This window comes from Charadrius vociferus, unplaced genomic scaffold, assembly GCF_000708025.1.
Source record: "Charadrius vociferus isolate BGI_N301 unplaced genomic scaffold, ASM70802v2 scaffold304, whole genome shotgun sequence".
Classification (NCBI taxonomy): domain Eukaryota; kingdom Metazoa; phylum Chordata; class Aves; order Charadriiformes; family Charadriidae; genus Charadrius; species Charadrius vociferus.
In genome coordinates, this window is record NW_009648042.1 from 934,314 (window position 1) to 953,190 (window position 18,877).

General features: G+C 43.9%; 1 protein-coding gene across 1 annotated transcript in view; it reads left to right on the forward strand.

Annotated features, from left to right (window-relative positions):
• The window catches only part of LOC104285217 (IQ motif and SEC7 domain-containing protein 3-like), a 68,133-nt gene that overhangs the window by 31,572 nt on the left and 17,684 nt on the right, over positions 1-18,877 (forward strand). Inside the window, exon 3 of the mRNA XM_009883642.1 lies at positions 15,996-16,076. Within this exon, the coding sequence (XP_009881944.1) occupies positions 15,996-16,076 (81 nt within the window). The remainder of the gene's footprint in view (positions 1-15,995; positions 16,077-18,877) is intronic.

Sequence of the window (18,877 nt, forward strand, 5' to 3'; positions counted from 1 at the left end):
AGAATCCCTCCCCATCTTTCCTGTAAAGGCCCCCTTTAAGTACCAGAAGGCTTCTGTAAGATCTCCCTGGAGCCTTCTCCAGGCTGAACAACCCCAACTGTCTCAGCCTGTCTTCATAGGAGAGGTGCTCCAGCCCTCTGACCATCTTCTTGGCCCCCTTCTGGACCCACTCCAACAGGTCCATGTCCTTCTTATGTTGGGGGCTTCAGAGCTGGATGCAGTACTCCAGGTGGGGTCTCACTAGAGTGGGGTAGAGGGGCAGAATCCCCTCCCTCGACCTGCTGGCCACGCTTCTTTTGATGCAGCCTGGAATACGGGTGGGGCACTGCAAGCGCACATTGCCAGCTCATATTGAGCTTCTCATCAACCAACACCCCCAAGTCCTTCTCCTCAGGGTTGTTCTCAATCCATTCTCCTCCCAGCCTGGATTTGTGCTTTGGATTGCCCTGACCCACACGTAGGACCTTGCACTTAGCCTTATTGAACTTCACAAGGTTGTCATGTGCCCACCTCTCAAGACTGTCCATGTCCCTCTGGATGGCATCCCTTCCCTCCAGCGTGTCGACTGCACCACATCGGTTGGTGTCATCAGTAAACTTGCTGAGGGTACACTTGATCCCACTGTCCATGTTGCTGACAAAGTTGTTTAACAGCACCAGTCCCAATACCGACCCCTGAGGAACATCACTCGTCACTGGTCTCCACTTGGACATTGAGCCATTCACCACAACTCTTTGAGTGTGACCATGCAGCCAATTCTTTATCCACCAAGTGGTCCATCCGTCAAGTCCATGTGTCTCCAATTTAGAGACAAGGGTGTTGTGCGGGACAGTGTCAAATACTCAGTGTTATTTATTTGCTGGTTTTGCAAGCAATGCAGAACCACTTTTATTTAAAAAATAAAGAGGATGCCCCTTTCTCACCCCATTTGTGTGTTTTTTGTCAGTTTGCTGCAAGGATGGATATTATTTAGTATTGCCTGCTCCACTATGAATCACTTCTGATTTTTTTTCAGTCAGGTGACTGCTGACTGTCTAGCAAGAATTTCACTTTACAGATGGTCCCAGATCACTGTCCAAAATGACCTTGGAGGCCTCAGTGTCAGGAGACTAAATAGTGATCTGCAGCTGCAGCTCAATTCTGCCTTCCTTAAGGGCACACAGGCAGGAGCCCAGGACAGCAATCCTGCTTCTTCATACATTTCAAGAGTATTTCTGCTGTGTGAGCATGCTTGTCTCTGCTAACTGTGTAAGGAATCAGGTACTAATGCTTTAGAGGAGGAAGTAGCAGCTGTGGGAAGACAGGAATTCTGGCAATCCAGAATCAAGACACAAGGCACTAAGAGTCAGCTCTCCCTGTAGCATATGACTGGGGTGGACCAGCAGAGCCGTATGTAAACAGCATAGAATTAGATGACCCTGGAGACAGAGTACCCCTCCTAGCACAGGAGGGAGGGTATTTAGTCTCCATGGCAGATTGAGTGAGCTCTATTTCATTGCCATGAAAGAAATCCAGTGACTAATGAATCTCTGTCACAATTTATTTGCTCTGGAATCACCCTGAGAATAACTATTATGTGTAGCTACTCCCTGGATGCATGGGGCTGCGCTTCAGCTACAAGGAAGGCTGACCCTCCTAGCCTAGGGGTGTGATAATTGCTCTCGCCTATTCATACCTGTGCTTAGAGAATAGGAAGAAAGATGGCTCTTCTTTCTAATCCAGAGTTCTACCTCTGTGCTTCTCACTGTTTGACTAAAATCTTATTTTTTACTAGGTTGTTTTCCCTGTGAGAGGCTTCATTGTCTCTTCCCAACACCTTTTCTACAGCTCTGGGATCTCTTAATGCACTACACACAAAAATGTACTTTTTATACAGAACAGCAGCTGCCAAAAGTGGAATTTCCCCACCACACAGCTGCCAAGGCTAAACTAGAATCTAGGCAGAATCTGTTCATCACAAGAATCAAGATTTCAACAGCTCCTAGTACTAAAGTAGCCACAGATGCAGATACTGCCACTGCTGTTGCCTCTTCCCAAGATGGGAAGTATTGTCACATCCCAGCATCTAGGGTCTGGAACATCACTGAGCTGAAGTGTGAAAGCACAAATAGCACTGCCAGCTTATGCTGAGCCCACATGGTGTCAGCTTATGCTACAGCCCTGTTGGCACCAGGGTACTGAAGCAAACTTGTTAAATCTCAGTTGTTAGGGGAGATTGCCCAGCTGTAAGTACCGCAAGGTTCAGAAGGTTTGCATCAGCCATCTTGTTTTAGGAGCAGAAACATAATCAGTCCCACAGCTCCTCACTCTGATTTCTAGTAATTCTTTTTGCAACTTTCCTGAAATATCTCTGCAGAAATCAGGCTGCTGTAGTACAGGAAAATCTCTTATGTTTATGTTTCCAGAGACACACCTTAAATATTTATTTTTTTTTCCAAACAAAGGGAAGGAAACAAAGGACTCCAGCACATGGTGGGAAGCTCAAAGCTTTATTAGGTAGAGAACAGCAATGGATTTGTAAGGCAGATGCTTCAGCAAGTTAAGACTCCCCACAAGGCACAAGCTAGCTGCAGTAAGGCACTATGGAGAGATCCACTAGCACAGACAGATATAAAGAGCTCATTTAATTCAAGATGAGCTGTACATTTGATTGCACATGCAGGCTATATAGGTTTCTATAGTGACCAGTGACTGAAGCACTATTTTTTTGGCCAGGTATATGACTGTAAGCTGACATTTGTACCTCAATTCTGAGATAGGGTGTGGATGAGCAATTAGTGTATGCAAGGTTAAGAAGAGATGCCTTCTCCATTTTTGCGGCGATTTTTTTCCCAGTGCTGCCGCACCTGACAGGGAGTATAAAATAAGCCAACTCCTGGGATTAAGACTAACTTAAACTGTCATCATCTTGATAAATTGAGTTGACAGTACGTTGTATGTCCTACTGATTTTAAATGCCAGGAATTATTGAGCAGTTAAGGTGGGGAAAGGGAACAACTTTCATAGCTTTTCCAAATCTTAGGATACATCATTAATTCCACCTGCTTTTCTGCTACTTTAGCAAGGTCAGGAGTTTATGAAGCCTCAGGAAACTGTGAAATCTCCTCTTAACCCATACCCAAGTCTCCGGATGGTCAAGTGCTGAGCATACAAGTTGTGTCCTCTCCCCACTTGCTTTAGTGCCAAATGATACTTTCCTTCCAGGGCAATTACATATGCAAATTCATCTGCTCTTCGTGTCAACCAGCTGCTGTGTCCATAAGCAGTCTTGAACACTGCCTGCTTTCCATATGTCAAGGCCCTGGTGGAAGCACAGGGGTATATGTGGAAGGGAAATGGGGTAATTAAATTTCTCCTGAGTCAATGGTGACTATTCCTATCTGTCACCTGAGGCATTAGAGTCAGATCTGCAACTGGTCCTGCCCTTTTCCTCTGCTCTTCCACTTCTTTCAGCAGAAGCAGCTTAGCTCTGAAGCATCAGGGAACAGAAAAATATAGTCTTCTGTATTCCACCAAGCAGCCTATGTCTGGTTCTGCATTCCTAATTCTCTTTGTTGTCCTTCCCAGTTAGGAAACCACTCCACTTTCAATTGCAGGTGTCATTGATGCAACAGCCCTGACTGCAGGTCTGATAGTAACTGGATCTCCGTAGCCAAGGCCCCAAATCAAGGGCCTGAAGCAGCCTTCTGGAAGCCAAGCCAAGTCATGATCTTTCTCACTGCATTCAACTGCACTCCTCTTGTTATATTGTTTTGTATCAAGACCCGATATACAGTAGAGCCTGAGCAGCTCAGTACTAGGCAGCAGGACTTACCCCACAGAACAATCTTGATATTCTCTGGTGAGTACACAGAATGAAACCACTATTTAAATTTAGTGCATCAGCCCAATATGGTAGTAACAAGCTCTTAAGCTTGTCTTTAATAGCTGGTGCGATTCATTGTCATGCTACTCCAGTATCCAGCATTGAATACGGAGCTGCCTGCAAGGGCGTAGAACTGCTGTGATACAAGCAGCAAATCTGGCCATGCGTTTCCATGCAGGGGCAAGTCTACAGAAAACAGTGTTGTTAAGGTGCATGAAGAGCTCAGTGGTGAGCCATTTCTGTGTATGCAGCTAATTTGGATGTTTATGGGATTCTGAATTATTAAACAGCACTCATTCATATATCTTTGTGTCATTCTCCAGTGCTGAGGGCCAGTTTGATTTTAACTTCTGGAAAATTCCAGGGCTTTCTTCCTGTACTAAGGGGTTAAACATGAGTGAGAAGCCAGTAAGAAGTCTAAGCCTGATTAAAAACAGGTCTAATACTCAGTCATAACAAAAATTCTTTTACTGAGTCCAATCCTGATACTTATTCAAAAAGTAAAAATAATTTATTCTTACTGAGGAAGAGACCTAAATTCCATTTATATCTCACAATCCCAGTAATTATGAAAAGGGTTGCCAATTCCACTAACACAAGCCTTAGCTTTTTAATAGAGTTCATACATATTAGCCCAAAATAGGAGACCTGAGAAAAGGTGTTTACTCTGCTAGCAGAGCATTCAGGCAGAGTGCTAGTTCTGGATCTCTTTAGGACGACCACATATTCACTGGTATTAGTCTGACAAACTATAATTATTATATGAAGAACTGGAAGGGATTTGGAGAATGCTCATCAGTATAATTAAAAGTGAGCTTATGCTAGCTATTTCCATTTTATGTGGTTATAAATCTATTATTTGAACAAAGAAGAAAGGGCCTTTGTATAGTACAAAACAAAAGAGGTATGAAAAGATGTTTTAAAGCTACAGAAAGGTCGGTATCAGCATACATTTGCAGACATCTAATTATTCCATTACATATATAACCTTTAAAAGAAATTATGTTATTGAAGATAGTTGGAAGTGAGGGATGCTGTCTTGGAAAAGGTCACATGTTGTCTTGGAAAAGTAGTTCTTTCCATTAAGAAATTAATCGATACAACTTCTGTTTATGGTAATTATTTAATTGAAATTATTTCAGGAACTTACACAAACTCCCCCTCACACATGCTTCAGATTTACATAGCAGCTTCCTAGTTGTGATATCTGAAGTATAGTTTTGGCTACAACTTATTAAACCTCTGCTTACTCCCAGTGAGTGTTGCATGTGTCACTAGAGGATCCCCTCCACGTGATTAACTATGCACATAGATTTAGAATATCAGATTGCTCTTTTATACAGTAGCTGTTTTTCCTGAGTACCTATTAGCAAGTCAGAGCAAACGATGTTGTGGCTTGTCTATCACGATAAGTCATCAACTGTTTCCACCATTGACAGAGGATCTAAACAAGACTGGTGGTGCACAATGAGCTATTGCATAGTCCCAACATACAGCATTTCCTTCCATTAAGGCCATTTTGCCTTCTTCCCCTTAGTGCTTACAAAGCGCCAATCCAGTTAGCAGACAGCCATGATCTACGTGGCTGATGTTCTTCTGGAAGAGAGAAATCCAATTTAAATGGGGTAAATGGACTCCCCATTGACATGTGATTCAAAGACATTTCAGGAGAGGCAGACCCCCCCAACCTCTCTAGCAACTGATGGCAAACTCTCTTCCACCCAGGAAGTTTCTTACTGGGAATTGCTTAGCAGGTACAATCATTTCCCTCATCCCTGTTCCTGCTGTACCTTAGGAAAGAAATTAATAGCAAGAAGAGAAGCTTCTGAATGAATCACTTCTGCTGGGCAAATATGAGAACTTGAGAAGCATCCCCACAAACCTAAAAAGTATTTCTTCAACTAGTAATTCAATAAGAGACACCAACATAGAATCATAGAATGGTTTAGGTTGGAAAGGACCTTGAAGATCATCGAGTTCCAACCACCCTGCCATGGGCAGGGACACCTCCCACTAAACCAGGTTGCCCAAGGCCACGTCCAGCCTGGCCTTGAACACCTTGAACATAGCTAGATCAGAGATAGAAGTACCCGTCTGCAGAGAGCTTGCAGCAATGCTAGCTTCTTCCAGGCCATCCATCTGTTCCAAACCTGAATGTTTTGTTCCAAACCTGAATGTTTTGTTCCATCCGTGTTGAGTACTATTTCCAAATCTCTTCAAGCTGCTGCCTTTTATTAAGGCACTGCATGTGTATGCAATACATTATGTTTACTGCTTTAAGGATCAGACTTTCTTTGTACAGTAGATACCTGATCTTAAGTTTCCTCCTGTGGACAATTTCTGTCACCTAGACTGACTTTAGTTATAATGAAGTTAGTCCACAGATAATTGAGAGTGAGTATATCATACTTAGTTCACCTTAAGTTATTTCATCCCACTGTAGCTGAGGCACCAAGAGCCACAAAACTGTACAAAGAGTAATGCACCCCCTAGCATGAAAAGTGCTGGAAGTAGGTCCAAAATCTGGCCGCAGACTTTGCTTCTGGCTGTCACAAGGACTTTATCTGGCAGGCTGGACCGAGAAGCCAGTATGGACTCTCCCCCCCAGTTGATTCCTGGGGTGTGTATGAATACCAGCTCCTCCTTCCATTCCTTTTTCTGCTCTTGCCCATTTCTAGCACATAGGAGAAATGTGATAGTTGTCCCAACCACTCCTCGTAGGCTTAACAAATGGATTAGATTTCCTTCAAGTGTTTCTGGGCAACAAAATGGAGTTGTCAGCAACAATTTTCACTGAATACAGAGAATCCACAGGTGACAGCTTTCCAATCTTCCTCATTCTTGCTAGTGATATCTGGAGCCTAGATCAGGTAAGGAAATTTCTGTCAAGTAGCCTGTCACCAACATGAGAAAACAGAGTGGCTGGGTCTATGGCAGAGGAGCAGACCCCATTGAGCCAGAACACAAGACGCCACAGCTCTTTTTCACCATCTCCCAGACGCATTTCTGACTCTAAGCCTGTGAATGCCAGCTCACACACTTCATACTCAGACCCTCTTAGTACACGTCCGCACACATTTGTCCACCGGTCATGTTCTTTGCACTGAAGTTGGTGCAAACCACCGCAAATTCATTCTGAAATCCATGTACTCATTTGCCAGTCATGCCTATGCGTTTCCCCAATAATTTCTTCAAGGTTAGAGTGAAGATGTACAGGAGAAATGCCTGCCACATATATGGACTAAAGCAAGCTGAGAAATCCACTGTTTGGGAAGATATGGCATTAATATCTCCATCTCTAGAAGCAGATGGTGATAAATGAATGGCATATTTGACATATCTGTTGTAGTAACCCAACTAGTTAACAAAAAAAAGATCAGATCACAGCAGCATTGGCTCAGATCTTCTTCCTCCAACACAGGAAATTCCATTTCCTCAGCATGGTGCCTTATGCTTATCCTTCCAAGCTGTGCTGTTCTGAAGAATCCACAATAGCTCAAAGACACACATTTGCGTCAGCGTGTCACATTGAATTTTCACTTTCCAAACAGTAGTGTATGCATATGGTATTTTATACTACTGAGGTGAATTTCTTTTTAAGGTATTTTATAGGGCACTAAAATGAACATACTCTGATGAGAAACTGGAAATACTCTGTCAATGGGAATCCCATCTTCATCCCATCCCCTACCACTAGGAAAACAAATTTATAGTAGTGGTGCTCCTGTTAAGTTTGCACCTCTTCACCGCTCCCAGCATGACTTTGGGGGGCAGAGGAGGGAAGAAGGAAGAACCACTTCAAGAGTGCTAAAGAGCGAGCTGTGGAATGATAGGCACTCAAGTGGACTGAAAGAAGAGCTACCATGAATCCTGGCAAGGCTGTGCATGTATGTGTATGTTATACATTCATCCATCATGCTGACACTGCCAGGGGGTTTCTTCAGCAATTTGTTTTTGTAGGCAGTAGTTACATGCTTGCATCTAGACATCATCTAGACACATCTTCATTCTTTTCATACAATTAATTAGATATCTAAGCCTGTAAAGGGTTACAGGCAGAGCTAGACAGTCCCTGGTCTGAAATAAGTTAAGAAAATCCTAGATCTGGATGATGTAACTGGCACTCTGCACATAAATACATAACAAATATTTACCCCTGTAGGCAACAAGCTAGAGAGTCAATGACGAGTATGTGGAACGGATATAAAGTGTGTCTGTGTAGACTATAGTGGCATATGCAAACCCTTTACAAATGTGGCACTGACCTTCCAGATAGCTAAAGGACTAAGGATAGTCACTGCCAGTTGAGAAGATACTTCTGATGAGGAAGTCAAGGCGATGATGATTTGGAGAGCAAAGTAAATCTATAGCCATAAAACTAATAGATGTGGAGTATAGGAAGAGGCAGAGACTAACAAGTTAGGGAAGGGAAAATAAAATCAAAGCAGCTTAAAGGTGTCAGTAAGATCTTGGGTCAACACACACAAATTGCAAATCATATTCCTGTCATCTTTTGCTCAATTCTTCCCTCTGCTTCATTTGTTGTAGTTTCATCCTTAGCACTCTACCATGCAAATCTGACTCCAGACTGTTTCAGTCTGATTCTCTTCTTTGGGGCTTAATACCAGGATATTCTTCGACTGAATACAGAAGTTTTCGACAATTTAGAGGAGATTACCAAATCAGTCCATTCCCAAGATGCATCCTGTGGACACTCAGGTTGGGATTGTTGTAGTTACTGGGAATGTAAAATAAAATGACAGTTTCGGTCTTGTTGCACTCCTACACTTTTGTATCTTGGCTCCTAAGTCCCTTGCCCTTTAACACAGTATTTCTGAGTCAGTCAGATCTGGTTCGAGTAGCTGTTTTTCAGAGATAGCTAGCATCAAATGTTCAAGAGGGAAGAGCATGAAGAGGCACAGTAGATAGCCATGGGACACCCATAAAAGCCTTCTTCAAATGCTGAAAAGTTTGAGTCCTATACATTGGCTTTGGGAAGGATCTGCATTAAGTATTCTCATAGGATAGTCTTTAAAATGTCCAGTTCCTCTCTGAATCTTTTCAAATTCTTGCCGTCAGCAGTATCCCATGACAGTGAGGAGGCCATCAGACATACAAGGAGTTAAAGAACTTAAATTACAGAAATTACCTTGAATTTATTTTTAATCATGTATGGTTTCCCTGCAACATAAACTCTGCTCATACTCAATCCCTCCAAAATACTGATCTAAAGATCTACAATCAAGATGAGTAATTAACACAGCTACAAAGTTTCAGCAAGGGTATTTTGGAGTGAAGAGTGAAGAACCGGGGGAGAATCAGCTAGTTGCTAGAAAGTACTCTTTTGGAAACACTACCTCTTTCAGATCTCATTTCAACTGTCAGTTCCAGGTTGACTGGAGTCAGAAATAGATCTAGCACAGGAGGCAGATGACAGAAGAAGTAAGAACCTGCAGCTAACCTTAGCTATGTTGTGTCACAGCTCTGGTAGTAGGTAGAGGTAGCACTGAGCTCTACATTTTGGGTGAGTCAGAATACTGTACACCCGGACTTTGTAAACTTAGCATTGCTAAATAGTTCCTGTTTGTGGTTCTCCAGTCCTTATCTTAGGAAAGGTAACAGCCAGTAAAACTTCATCTGAGATTAATTCAGTTCTCCTTTGACTTTTTCTGCCTTTAATCTTCACCTCCTAGGCCGTGATTTTCTGTGACTCCATCTGTTCTGTTGGCAGCTATCCGAAAAAATGCAAGATAGAGACAAGTAGCAAAAGACTCCAGGAAAGCTGAGATATCCAGCACTACAAACAATGGCTTTTGGTCAAAGCCTCTAGCATTTCTTCAAAAGGGGGAGTTTTAAAGAGAAACCAGAAAGGCTACGTGAGTTGGACTAGTTGTTATTTACTGATAGAACATTCCTTGAGGGATCAGCATTTGCCTTTCAGCATGGTCAGATTTATAAGAACTGATGTGCGCTTGGGCCAAGAGCAGGGCTAGCGAATATGCAGGCCAGTATGGCCCAAGGACCAGGCTACAGAGGTTAAGCAAGTGCTGGCAGTTGGAGGACCCAGTGCTCTTAATTGTTCTTGTAGTAGGGGCCATGCCAGCTGTCCTAGATAACTGACCAGGGCAGCAGTCATGGTGGAATGCAGGGGTGCTGCAGCATGTTAGAGAGAAGCACGCTCTGTGTACTCATAGTGAGAGCAATTTTCATTCTGCCTTGTTTTGGCATTTCTTGTAGTCTAAAATCATTCATGCAGAAAAACACAGAGCTGCTCTTTATCTATGGGAACAGGCCACACTGGATATTTGTTTAATTAAAGCTGACTGCTGGAGAGCAGGGAGCACCACTACTTTCCATATGCTCTCTGGGTTGGGGGTTTGCTTTTGCGGGGGACAGGAGAAGAAGAAAAAGAGGTTAGACGTGTTTACCATAATACAGCTCTCAGCAGACAAGCATCTCTATTTCAGGACAGCTATAATCAGTGATAAACTAGTGGGCACTGATGCTTAGGATGGGCAACAACACTGAATGAACATAAAGCCCCTGGCACTTGTCCTGAGGGAAGATACAGCATTAAGGCAATTTTAGGAAAGTTTGCACTCCTTTGGCCCTGTGATGTGCAATCTAGGTAGCTACAGAGACTTTCAATTTTTGGAGCTCAACTCTGTACACTCTACAGCACCAGTTTTTAAGAGAAAAGAGGCTTGGCTCTTTGGGATCTATAGCTGTAAAGACCAAGGCAGCATGGGTCAGGCTGCCCCTTTGCAGCACAGTCCAACTTTCTAAGAAACCAAAAGGGTAGAGCTAACTTCTGAGCTGACTAGACAGCTTGTGGTAGCTGGGAAGTTTGGCTCAGGCCTCTCTAAAGTTCATCACAGAGCAGTAATTGCTGTGGTCGGACAGTTCTTTCACAGATACCCGTATTGAGGCTGCAGGCAGCTGGCTGGAGGATACCTCTTGTCAGGACCAATGTTAAAGACAACTGAATAAAATTCAGTCAGTTGTTTTCTCTCAGAGGAGAGGCGGCTAATGTTTCAATTGACAGAACGAGTTACTACTGGGCCAAGCACAGCTTTCTCTGCATTTAAGATAGGTCTGGACTGTCAAATCCTTGCCTTTGGAGCATGCGTCCCAGCTAGACACAGCAAGGCAGTGACAGACTTAGGTTGTTTCCAGTCCTCCTTTTGCATCTGTGCTTGCCCTTGTCCTCTGCTTCTCCTCCACACACAACTCACATACTGCTGGCAACATTTACCTCAACAGGCCCTTCAGCACGCCTCCCCCTCTCTGTCAGCCTCTTCCTCTTCTGTACCGCCCAACTCCTCTTCACTCACCCAGCACACCTTCTTTTCTTGCTGGCTTTTTCCTTCCAAGCTTTCATTGGGGTGCAGCCCAAGAGATACTAATTTATTTGGTTTAAAAGCAATACATTGGAAACAGAACTGTTCAACAGCACCCTGACAGACAGGAGAAATCATCTGTTCTCCCAATCAACTGCCTGATCTGCCCACAACAGTGTTTGTTTAGCTGCAGTCTCTGCAATGGTTTGCAAATCTGAGGAAGGCAAGGTAGAGGATGTAGAGGAAGAGACAGAAAGGCCAAAAAGCAAGCCCTGGGCCTACCCTTTTAATTGGTATGCCATTGCCGCCTACTTGAAGTATTTAAAAATAAAAAAAAATACGTCTCAACACCCCAAAGTAATGAGTCTGAATCAGTTGTTACTGGACTGAAGGCACGTTGCCTTCCTCCCTGTTTTTCAAAGTCAAAACAAGCCTTATGCTTTCTGGTGTTAAACTCTTCAGAGGCTGCACGTTCAAGTTTTATGTAGCCTTTCTGACTTACGAAGTAAGATTTGTTTTCAAACAAAATAAAAAGAAAGTGCAGAAAGGAAAAAAAACCCACCATCAAAAGTCTTACACTGACCTCAGACAGATAGTAAATACCTCAAGGCTCATTTTAAAACTGAAAAGGTTGACAACACCAAAAGGGAATGAAATCCAGGTAGCCACCAGCCATTACAAGCCTGCCAGGCCCTCTTGAATCACAGGAACAAAAATAACATCTTACCTGAAGACTTCACACAGTTAAGAAGACAGCTGCTTTCCTAAAGCACTTACTTTAGGCTTAGAAGTGATAGTAAGACCCTAGGACACTTGCCTTTTGCACGCGGATGAGAGCTGCTTTGTCCAGATCAAAATTAATACAGCCTCTTCAGCGTGGGAACAGGTCCACTTCTTCCGTAGCAAGTTAACCCTTCCTCTCCCAACTTCTGTCTGGGCTTTGCATGCTATGCTACAAAAGTGAGGGCATGGATTTGCAAAATATCAGATATACACAGGATCAAGAGTTGGAAAGAAGGAGGAAAATGAACAGAGATAATCTCCAAGGTGGAACACCATCACTGTGGTTTATGCCTGGGTAGCACAACAGAGAAAGAGAAGCAAACTGTGAAAGAAGAATGTAAATAGATCCGGAGTTCCAACTGCTCACAGGCATTTGGGGAACTCAGATTGATTTAATAGGAGTAACAAGATATCCTTCCCTGCCCTGAATCAGGGAAGAGCTTTCAGCACAGTCTTGGAATAGCCATTTACACCTCATATATTTAGCTCTATCAGGCAGTGCCTGCTCTTCACCACCAACCTGGTGGCTTTTCCTTGGGAGTCATGGCCCCCAGAGGGGGACTCAAGGATCTCAGATGGCCTGGAGGCAGATTTCTGCCTGTGGGCATGATCAACATCTGGTAATGGTATGTCAGATGCACAACTATTCCAGAGATCTTGGGATCTCAGAGGTTAAAGAGGACTCTGGTTTGGGGAGAGAATACCATGTTAAACACATGAGAAGTCATGAGAACTAGAGTCAACAGCTGACTGTGCAGCTGCAGTGATCAGAGCATACTGATTCTCTGAAGAGTATCTCTGAGATATTTTTCTTAAAATGCCCACAGGAGACTGAGCCTTAAGTCCTGTAATTTCGTACCACTCTTACTTTCCATTTCCCCTTTACTTTTCTCTGTGTTTCTATCCAGATAATTAACAAGCAAGGCATTTCATCTATATACAGACTTCTATTTCTCAGGTTTTTTCTGTCCTTGTTCCTTCCTCTTTTTCCCTATGTTTTCCCTCCCTGTTGTTTGCTTTCTTTGTGTGCAATTAGGAACTGGAATGGTGCATCTGCTGTTTGTATAAAAACAGAGGAAAAGCATTTAGGGAAGTGTTGAGATTAGAAATGGATGAAATGTGCGGTGTCCATTTTTTGGAAGATTCCATTTGGAAGCTGGTGAAGGGTCTAGAGAACAAGTCTTCTGAGGAGCAGCTGAGGGAACTGGGGTATTTTAGTCTGAAGAAAAGGAGGCTCAGGGGTGACATTATCGCTCTCTACAACTACCTGAAAGGAGGTTGTAGTGAGGCAGGTGTCAGTCTCTTCTCCCAAGTAACAAGCAATAGGACAAGAGGAAATAGCCTCAAGTTGTGCCGGAAGAAGTTTAGAATGGATATTAGGAAAAATTTATTCACTGAAAGGCTTCTCAAGCATTGGAACAGGCTGCCCAGGGAAGTGGTTGAGTCACCATCCCTGGTGGTACTTAAAAGACATGTAGATGTGGTGCTTAGGTACGTGGTTTAGTGGTGGACTTGGCAGTGTTAGGTTAATGGTCGGACTTGATGACCTTAAGGTACTTTTCCAACCCAAATTATTCTATGATTCTATGATTTTAAAATATGTTGTTACTTTTATCTTGAAGTAGGCCCTTTTTTCCCAGGGGTTCCTGTAGAGATGAAATTCAGTAGAAAATGACAATATATAATACTTCTGAAACCAAGCAAGCTCTTCAGAATAAATGCCAGCTTTTGCTGAATCAGCTGAGAACCTTGTGCATTTCTACACTGCGGTTGATGATGTCTGTAACTCCAGGGATGCTCTGCAGAGCTGACTGCCTTGGCACAGGTGCTCCACACCTCTTGGGCTAGCCAGCTCCCAGCATTGCTGCTTTGGGAGCTGGGCAGAACAAAGAGCTGGGTGGAAAACCTGATGGCCCCTCTCTGAGGGACTACTTGTATGGCGTGGCTGCACTAGAGATGTGGGATATGGAGGCATGGCCCTCCAGCAGCCTGCCAGAAAAGCCAGGTTAAGCCTGGTAATTTGAAGAATCTTTGTCAAACCAAAGATGTTTTCACCAGATAAATTTGATGAATCAGTGTTTTTATGCGAAACGAAAATTGCATCAGAAAATTCCTGATGGATTCTAGCCGGAAGCAGAGTGACAAGATGTAGGAGCTGGAGTATCTGTGTGAGCCTGCTTGAACATAGACTCAAATCTGATCCCACCACTTGCTTCAGTAAAAAGACAACATGAGTAATTTATGGACACACCAGTCAGATAGGTACTTGCCACATGAGAAGTTTAAATTAGAAAGAACATAGTGAGAACCAGCAATAACCAGACTGGCAGGAGAGACGGGTTGCGAGCTGGGTAGTTACAGAAATGGAAGACCAGGAGATGAATTTGATATGTCACCCAAACATGTCCTTTCTTTTCCATCAGGTTGCGTGTCACAGACAGGGACTGAGGGCATGGACAGAGGTTAGTGAGGTAAAAGCTCATGCTTTTGTCTTCCCCCTGCTGTGTTGCTCCCGCCAATCCTGTTGTTTCTAAGGAAAGATTCCTTTTGAGAATGCATTGGAAACCAAGGAAGCGGAAGAACTAAGCAGTTTCTTATATTAAGCTAGCTGGGAGGCCAGAAGGAGGTGGCTGGGAACAGTATCAACATTGTCTGTAATTTAGCTATCTTTGTGGACATGTCTGTCAGATTTTGAGAAAGACAAAGGTGATAAGCTTCACATTTCAGAGTGAGGGAAAGTGTGGCAGGGCCTTTGGAAGAATCTGAGACTCCATGACAAGCCAGGAGACTTAGCTTTACTGCTTATGTCTCAATTAGAAGCTGCAAAAATATTTTTAAAGGGAGATGAGCCTTGGGTCTCCAAAGTATCACTGAGAACAGAGCTCTAACTGGTGTTCCATTGACTTGGAGACAGGGTGATTTTATGCCATCTGAGGATTCAGCCTGCTTTATCTGCCCTGCTTTTCTTCTCCTCTTAATTTTCTTTCCCATTCCACTATTACTTTCCCGCCTTGACAACACGTCTCTTTTTAGTGACTCCTTTTCACTGATGAAGAAGGTCAGTGTGTTCAAAATGGGCTGTTTATTTGTGCTGCCAGTGACACCTCAAGGGCCTCCCTGCAGGTATCTTGAAAGGATCTCATTTTCAGAGATGCTGAGCAACTCTTACTGGGTTCCAGTGCTGTGATAAGTGCCCATCAGCCCCAAAACCCAGGCTCCTTACAAATGTTTACAGGCAAGGGACCAAAGAAGTAGTCACTCAAGATTAGTGGACAGTTTTGGAAGTTTGGTCGAAGATTTCTTCCTTTGGGTGAATTCTTTTGCCTTTCTTATCTAATAAACACATTTTTAGCCTTTTATTTTCCTGTTTTGCTCAAGTTTGTTGCTTCTTATGATTTTGTTTTTCTTTGCTGTGATCTCTTCCTCTCATCATGATCTCAACGCACCTACTTGTGCTTGTCCTGTAAGTTTTCCACTGCTATTTCTGGTCGTGCCCAGTGCCGATGTGCTGAGGCCACCTCTGTGCTCTAGAGAGGTTTCAGGAGAAATGTCTGCAGAGTTAATTTGGCCATTTGGTTAACAAAATATCAACTTCTTTGCTTGACAATGTATAGCAAACATATCTAAGGAAACACATCTAAGGAGATGTTTCTGTCCCAAAAGAAATAAAAGTTAGAGGTAGGCAAAACTGTTTTTCATTAGCTTTATGGGATCATGAGACAGATACTGATAGAAGCAAAACTTTTTGTTTGGGCACTTTTGCCCCATTCTCTACAGCTTGACATCAGCAGCAGGACAGATGAGGTAAGGGAACAGAATTGTCATTGCCCTTCTCTCCTGCTCCCCACCACTTAGGAGTGCAAAATGTTCATGTAATAACCAGATTTCTGTTTCAGCATCACTGAGAGTCACTGTCCTCTTGGAACAGCCCTAGGAAAGGCATTTTCCATTGAATTTTCTGCTGAGTGAGCTGAACACTGACCTGCTATGTTTGTTTTTTCTTACAGGAATGAAACTGTTTTACACCAGTTCTGTTGCCCAGCAGCTGATGCAGAGCAGAAGCCTTCATCTCCAGACTCCTCACCAAGGTGGGAAATTGCTGCCAGCAAGACCTTTTCTTTTCCATCCCGTACTTCCTTACCATCCATCACTAATCTTCCTGCCCCAGACAAAACTCACATACACACACCCATCCTCCTACATCCTCCCGTATATCCCATGCCCCCAGCACTGCTGTCTCTCTCTTTTCCCTCCCAGAGATTACTGTTCATACTGTTGTGTAATTGCTCACAAACCCACTCTGGGCTCCACTCACACACCCCCAAGCACCTCCAAAACCATACTTTCAGCCTCCCTTCAAACATCTACTTCCATCAACCCACATTCATGCTTGTACCTTTTCTTAACCTTCTGCATCACTTTGACACCGACATACACTTGTTTCACTCTAGTCCTTCAAATAATTAGTTATCCCACATTATAAGGTGCCTGGACACACACCAGTATAGACCCATAAACTTTAAGCTACAGCAAAAGTCACTAAACAAACTCATGGTTCTGTCTCACACCCTGAGACAGGGGTGGGGGCGCACAGTTTTACATGTGTTGAAATGGTCTGAGCTTGCCAACGAAGGACAGTTACAGAGAGGTACTATTAACTACTGCCAACTTGTATCCAGTGCAGCCATGTGTGGGTACCCCAGCAATTATCATAGCTCTCCCTCCTCAGCAAATGACAATAATGCCAAGACCAAGGTGTCCAAGGAGTTTCAAAAATACTTGAGATGTACATACTGCATATAGCTTCCATTCTTGGCCTTGTCCCTCTGTTCTTGCTCTCTCCTTCTCCTCTCACAACTTCTTACACCTCCATCTCACAGACCTACTGCTTTTCCTCATGCCTTATCACCCTTCTGTCAACAGCAAACAGGTTTCTCTTTAAAGGTTTTGCTCATCACACTGCTAGACTTTTACACATGACCTTTAGCATCTGTATAAGAAGCCTGAGTTACTAGGGAGGGCTCTGGACAGAACTGGGCAGCTGAATTACAGTAGTGAGGCTACAGCATTTTTCAAATGATATTTCTCTTGTTTGTTCTGCTCGCTGGAGCAGACTGTGGTTTCTGATTTCCTTCCAAGTAAAAGTGTGGGTGCTGAACAATTGTGAAGAGAACAGGAGGGGGGGTGTGTATGTTCAAAAGTGGGGTTCAGCCATATTTGCAGACAGGGTAAAGAAGCAGGACCTCTCCTGCCCATTTGTGTATGAAGATGGAAGGGTTAACCCCCATGATGTCTGTGCCAAGGGCTTTCAAATATTGGTAAAGTTTGCGTGACAGCCCTGTGGGGCATCTGCATCTGCACCTCTGTGACAGATGGGGAGATGCTGGCAAGGAAGAGGAGACAGCAGAGGTTTCTGTGGTAGGGACAGCCACTTTTCCCTTCCATTTCTGGAGAGACAGTTTTGGTTATGTGCTCTGTTTTCTCTGAACTGGGGCTTAATTTTGCCAGTGTTATATCTTCATACCCTGATCCTTGACCCTGCCCCCTTCTTGTACCAGCCTCTATCTTATTTCTGATCAGTTCCCTTAGTTTCTAGCATTTTCTTGTCCTGCAAGGCTATCACTCCTACAGTGAAGACTCTCTAGGGTCATTTTGTCATGCTCATGCTTCAAGCCGTCCTTTTGTCCCAGTGACTCCCAAAGGCCCTACCCATTCTTTGAGCCTGAGTTTGCCTGCCCTCCTTGTGCTGGGAACCACTAAATTTCTCACCTGGGATTTGGCAAGGACTATTAAACTTACCGGTCAGCTTTATGCTGGCCAGAAAACACCTCCTGGCCTCTGCCAGGTCCTGCAGTCAGTCATGGGCTGCCTTCATATCTGAAGTTACATATACAATGCAGTGAGGAGGGCAAAAAAATGGCAGAGAGGGAAAAACACAGGATCACCGTGGAGCTGATGTCCATAGCTCATAGCTATGCTGCTCTGGAATGGCATAATACGCTGCTGGGAGAAGCTTATCAGATCATTTACAGAGCCTGTCACCCTGTTCAAATCATGAACAGGCTCCCCATTGAACCAAGGCAGAACAAAAGTCAATCAAGACTGAAATATGTGGGTCAGACAGCCTGAATAGGCAATCAGTTCCTGGGTGAGCCAGGCGTATCCCTAAATAAGCTCCTCAGGGCTCCTGATGGGAGAGCCTGGGACACAGGGTCTCCTTGTGCAGCTCTCCTGAGCCCTGCTGAATGGACATACAGTCACAAGTGGTGCTGTGGTGAATTTGATAAACCAGCTAGGGTTTATTCTTTCTTTTCCCCCTCCATGATCAGGCATTTCCCTAAATGAGATAAATCCTGTCAGAACTGATGCCACTAATAACCATCAGCCGTCTAGTTTTAATTAGAGTTTGCTTCATTAATGCCCCAACTCCTCTCTGCGCAGCAGATTAAATAATGTACTTGCAGCTCATTTACACAAGCCCCCAAACTGCAGGGCTGAGCTGCAATCCTTTAATTAAACAGCCCGGCTGATCCCTACCGCTGCCTCGGCTCATCAGTCTAAGCCGATTAAAGAGAATAGGGACTAATAAAGAGCATAAACAGGGAAGTGACTCTCGTCTCTTCAAGGGACTTGGAGACTCCAGTGGTGATCGGCTGCTTTCTCCTTCGCTAACAGGAGCCTTACCTCAGCCCACATCACTTCCTTCTGGGACCTGCAAGAATGGTCCTGCTTTCAGCAGAAAACCAGCCTTATCTGGTGGGACAGAAATCCTTTGGAAGACTGAGGGAACATTGGCAGCGGGAGGGTAATCAAGTAGGGAAGGTGAAGATGAAGAGGGGCTTCAAGGCAGTAAGAAGAGTGCCCAACTGCAGGAGAGACCAACAAGAGC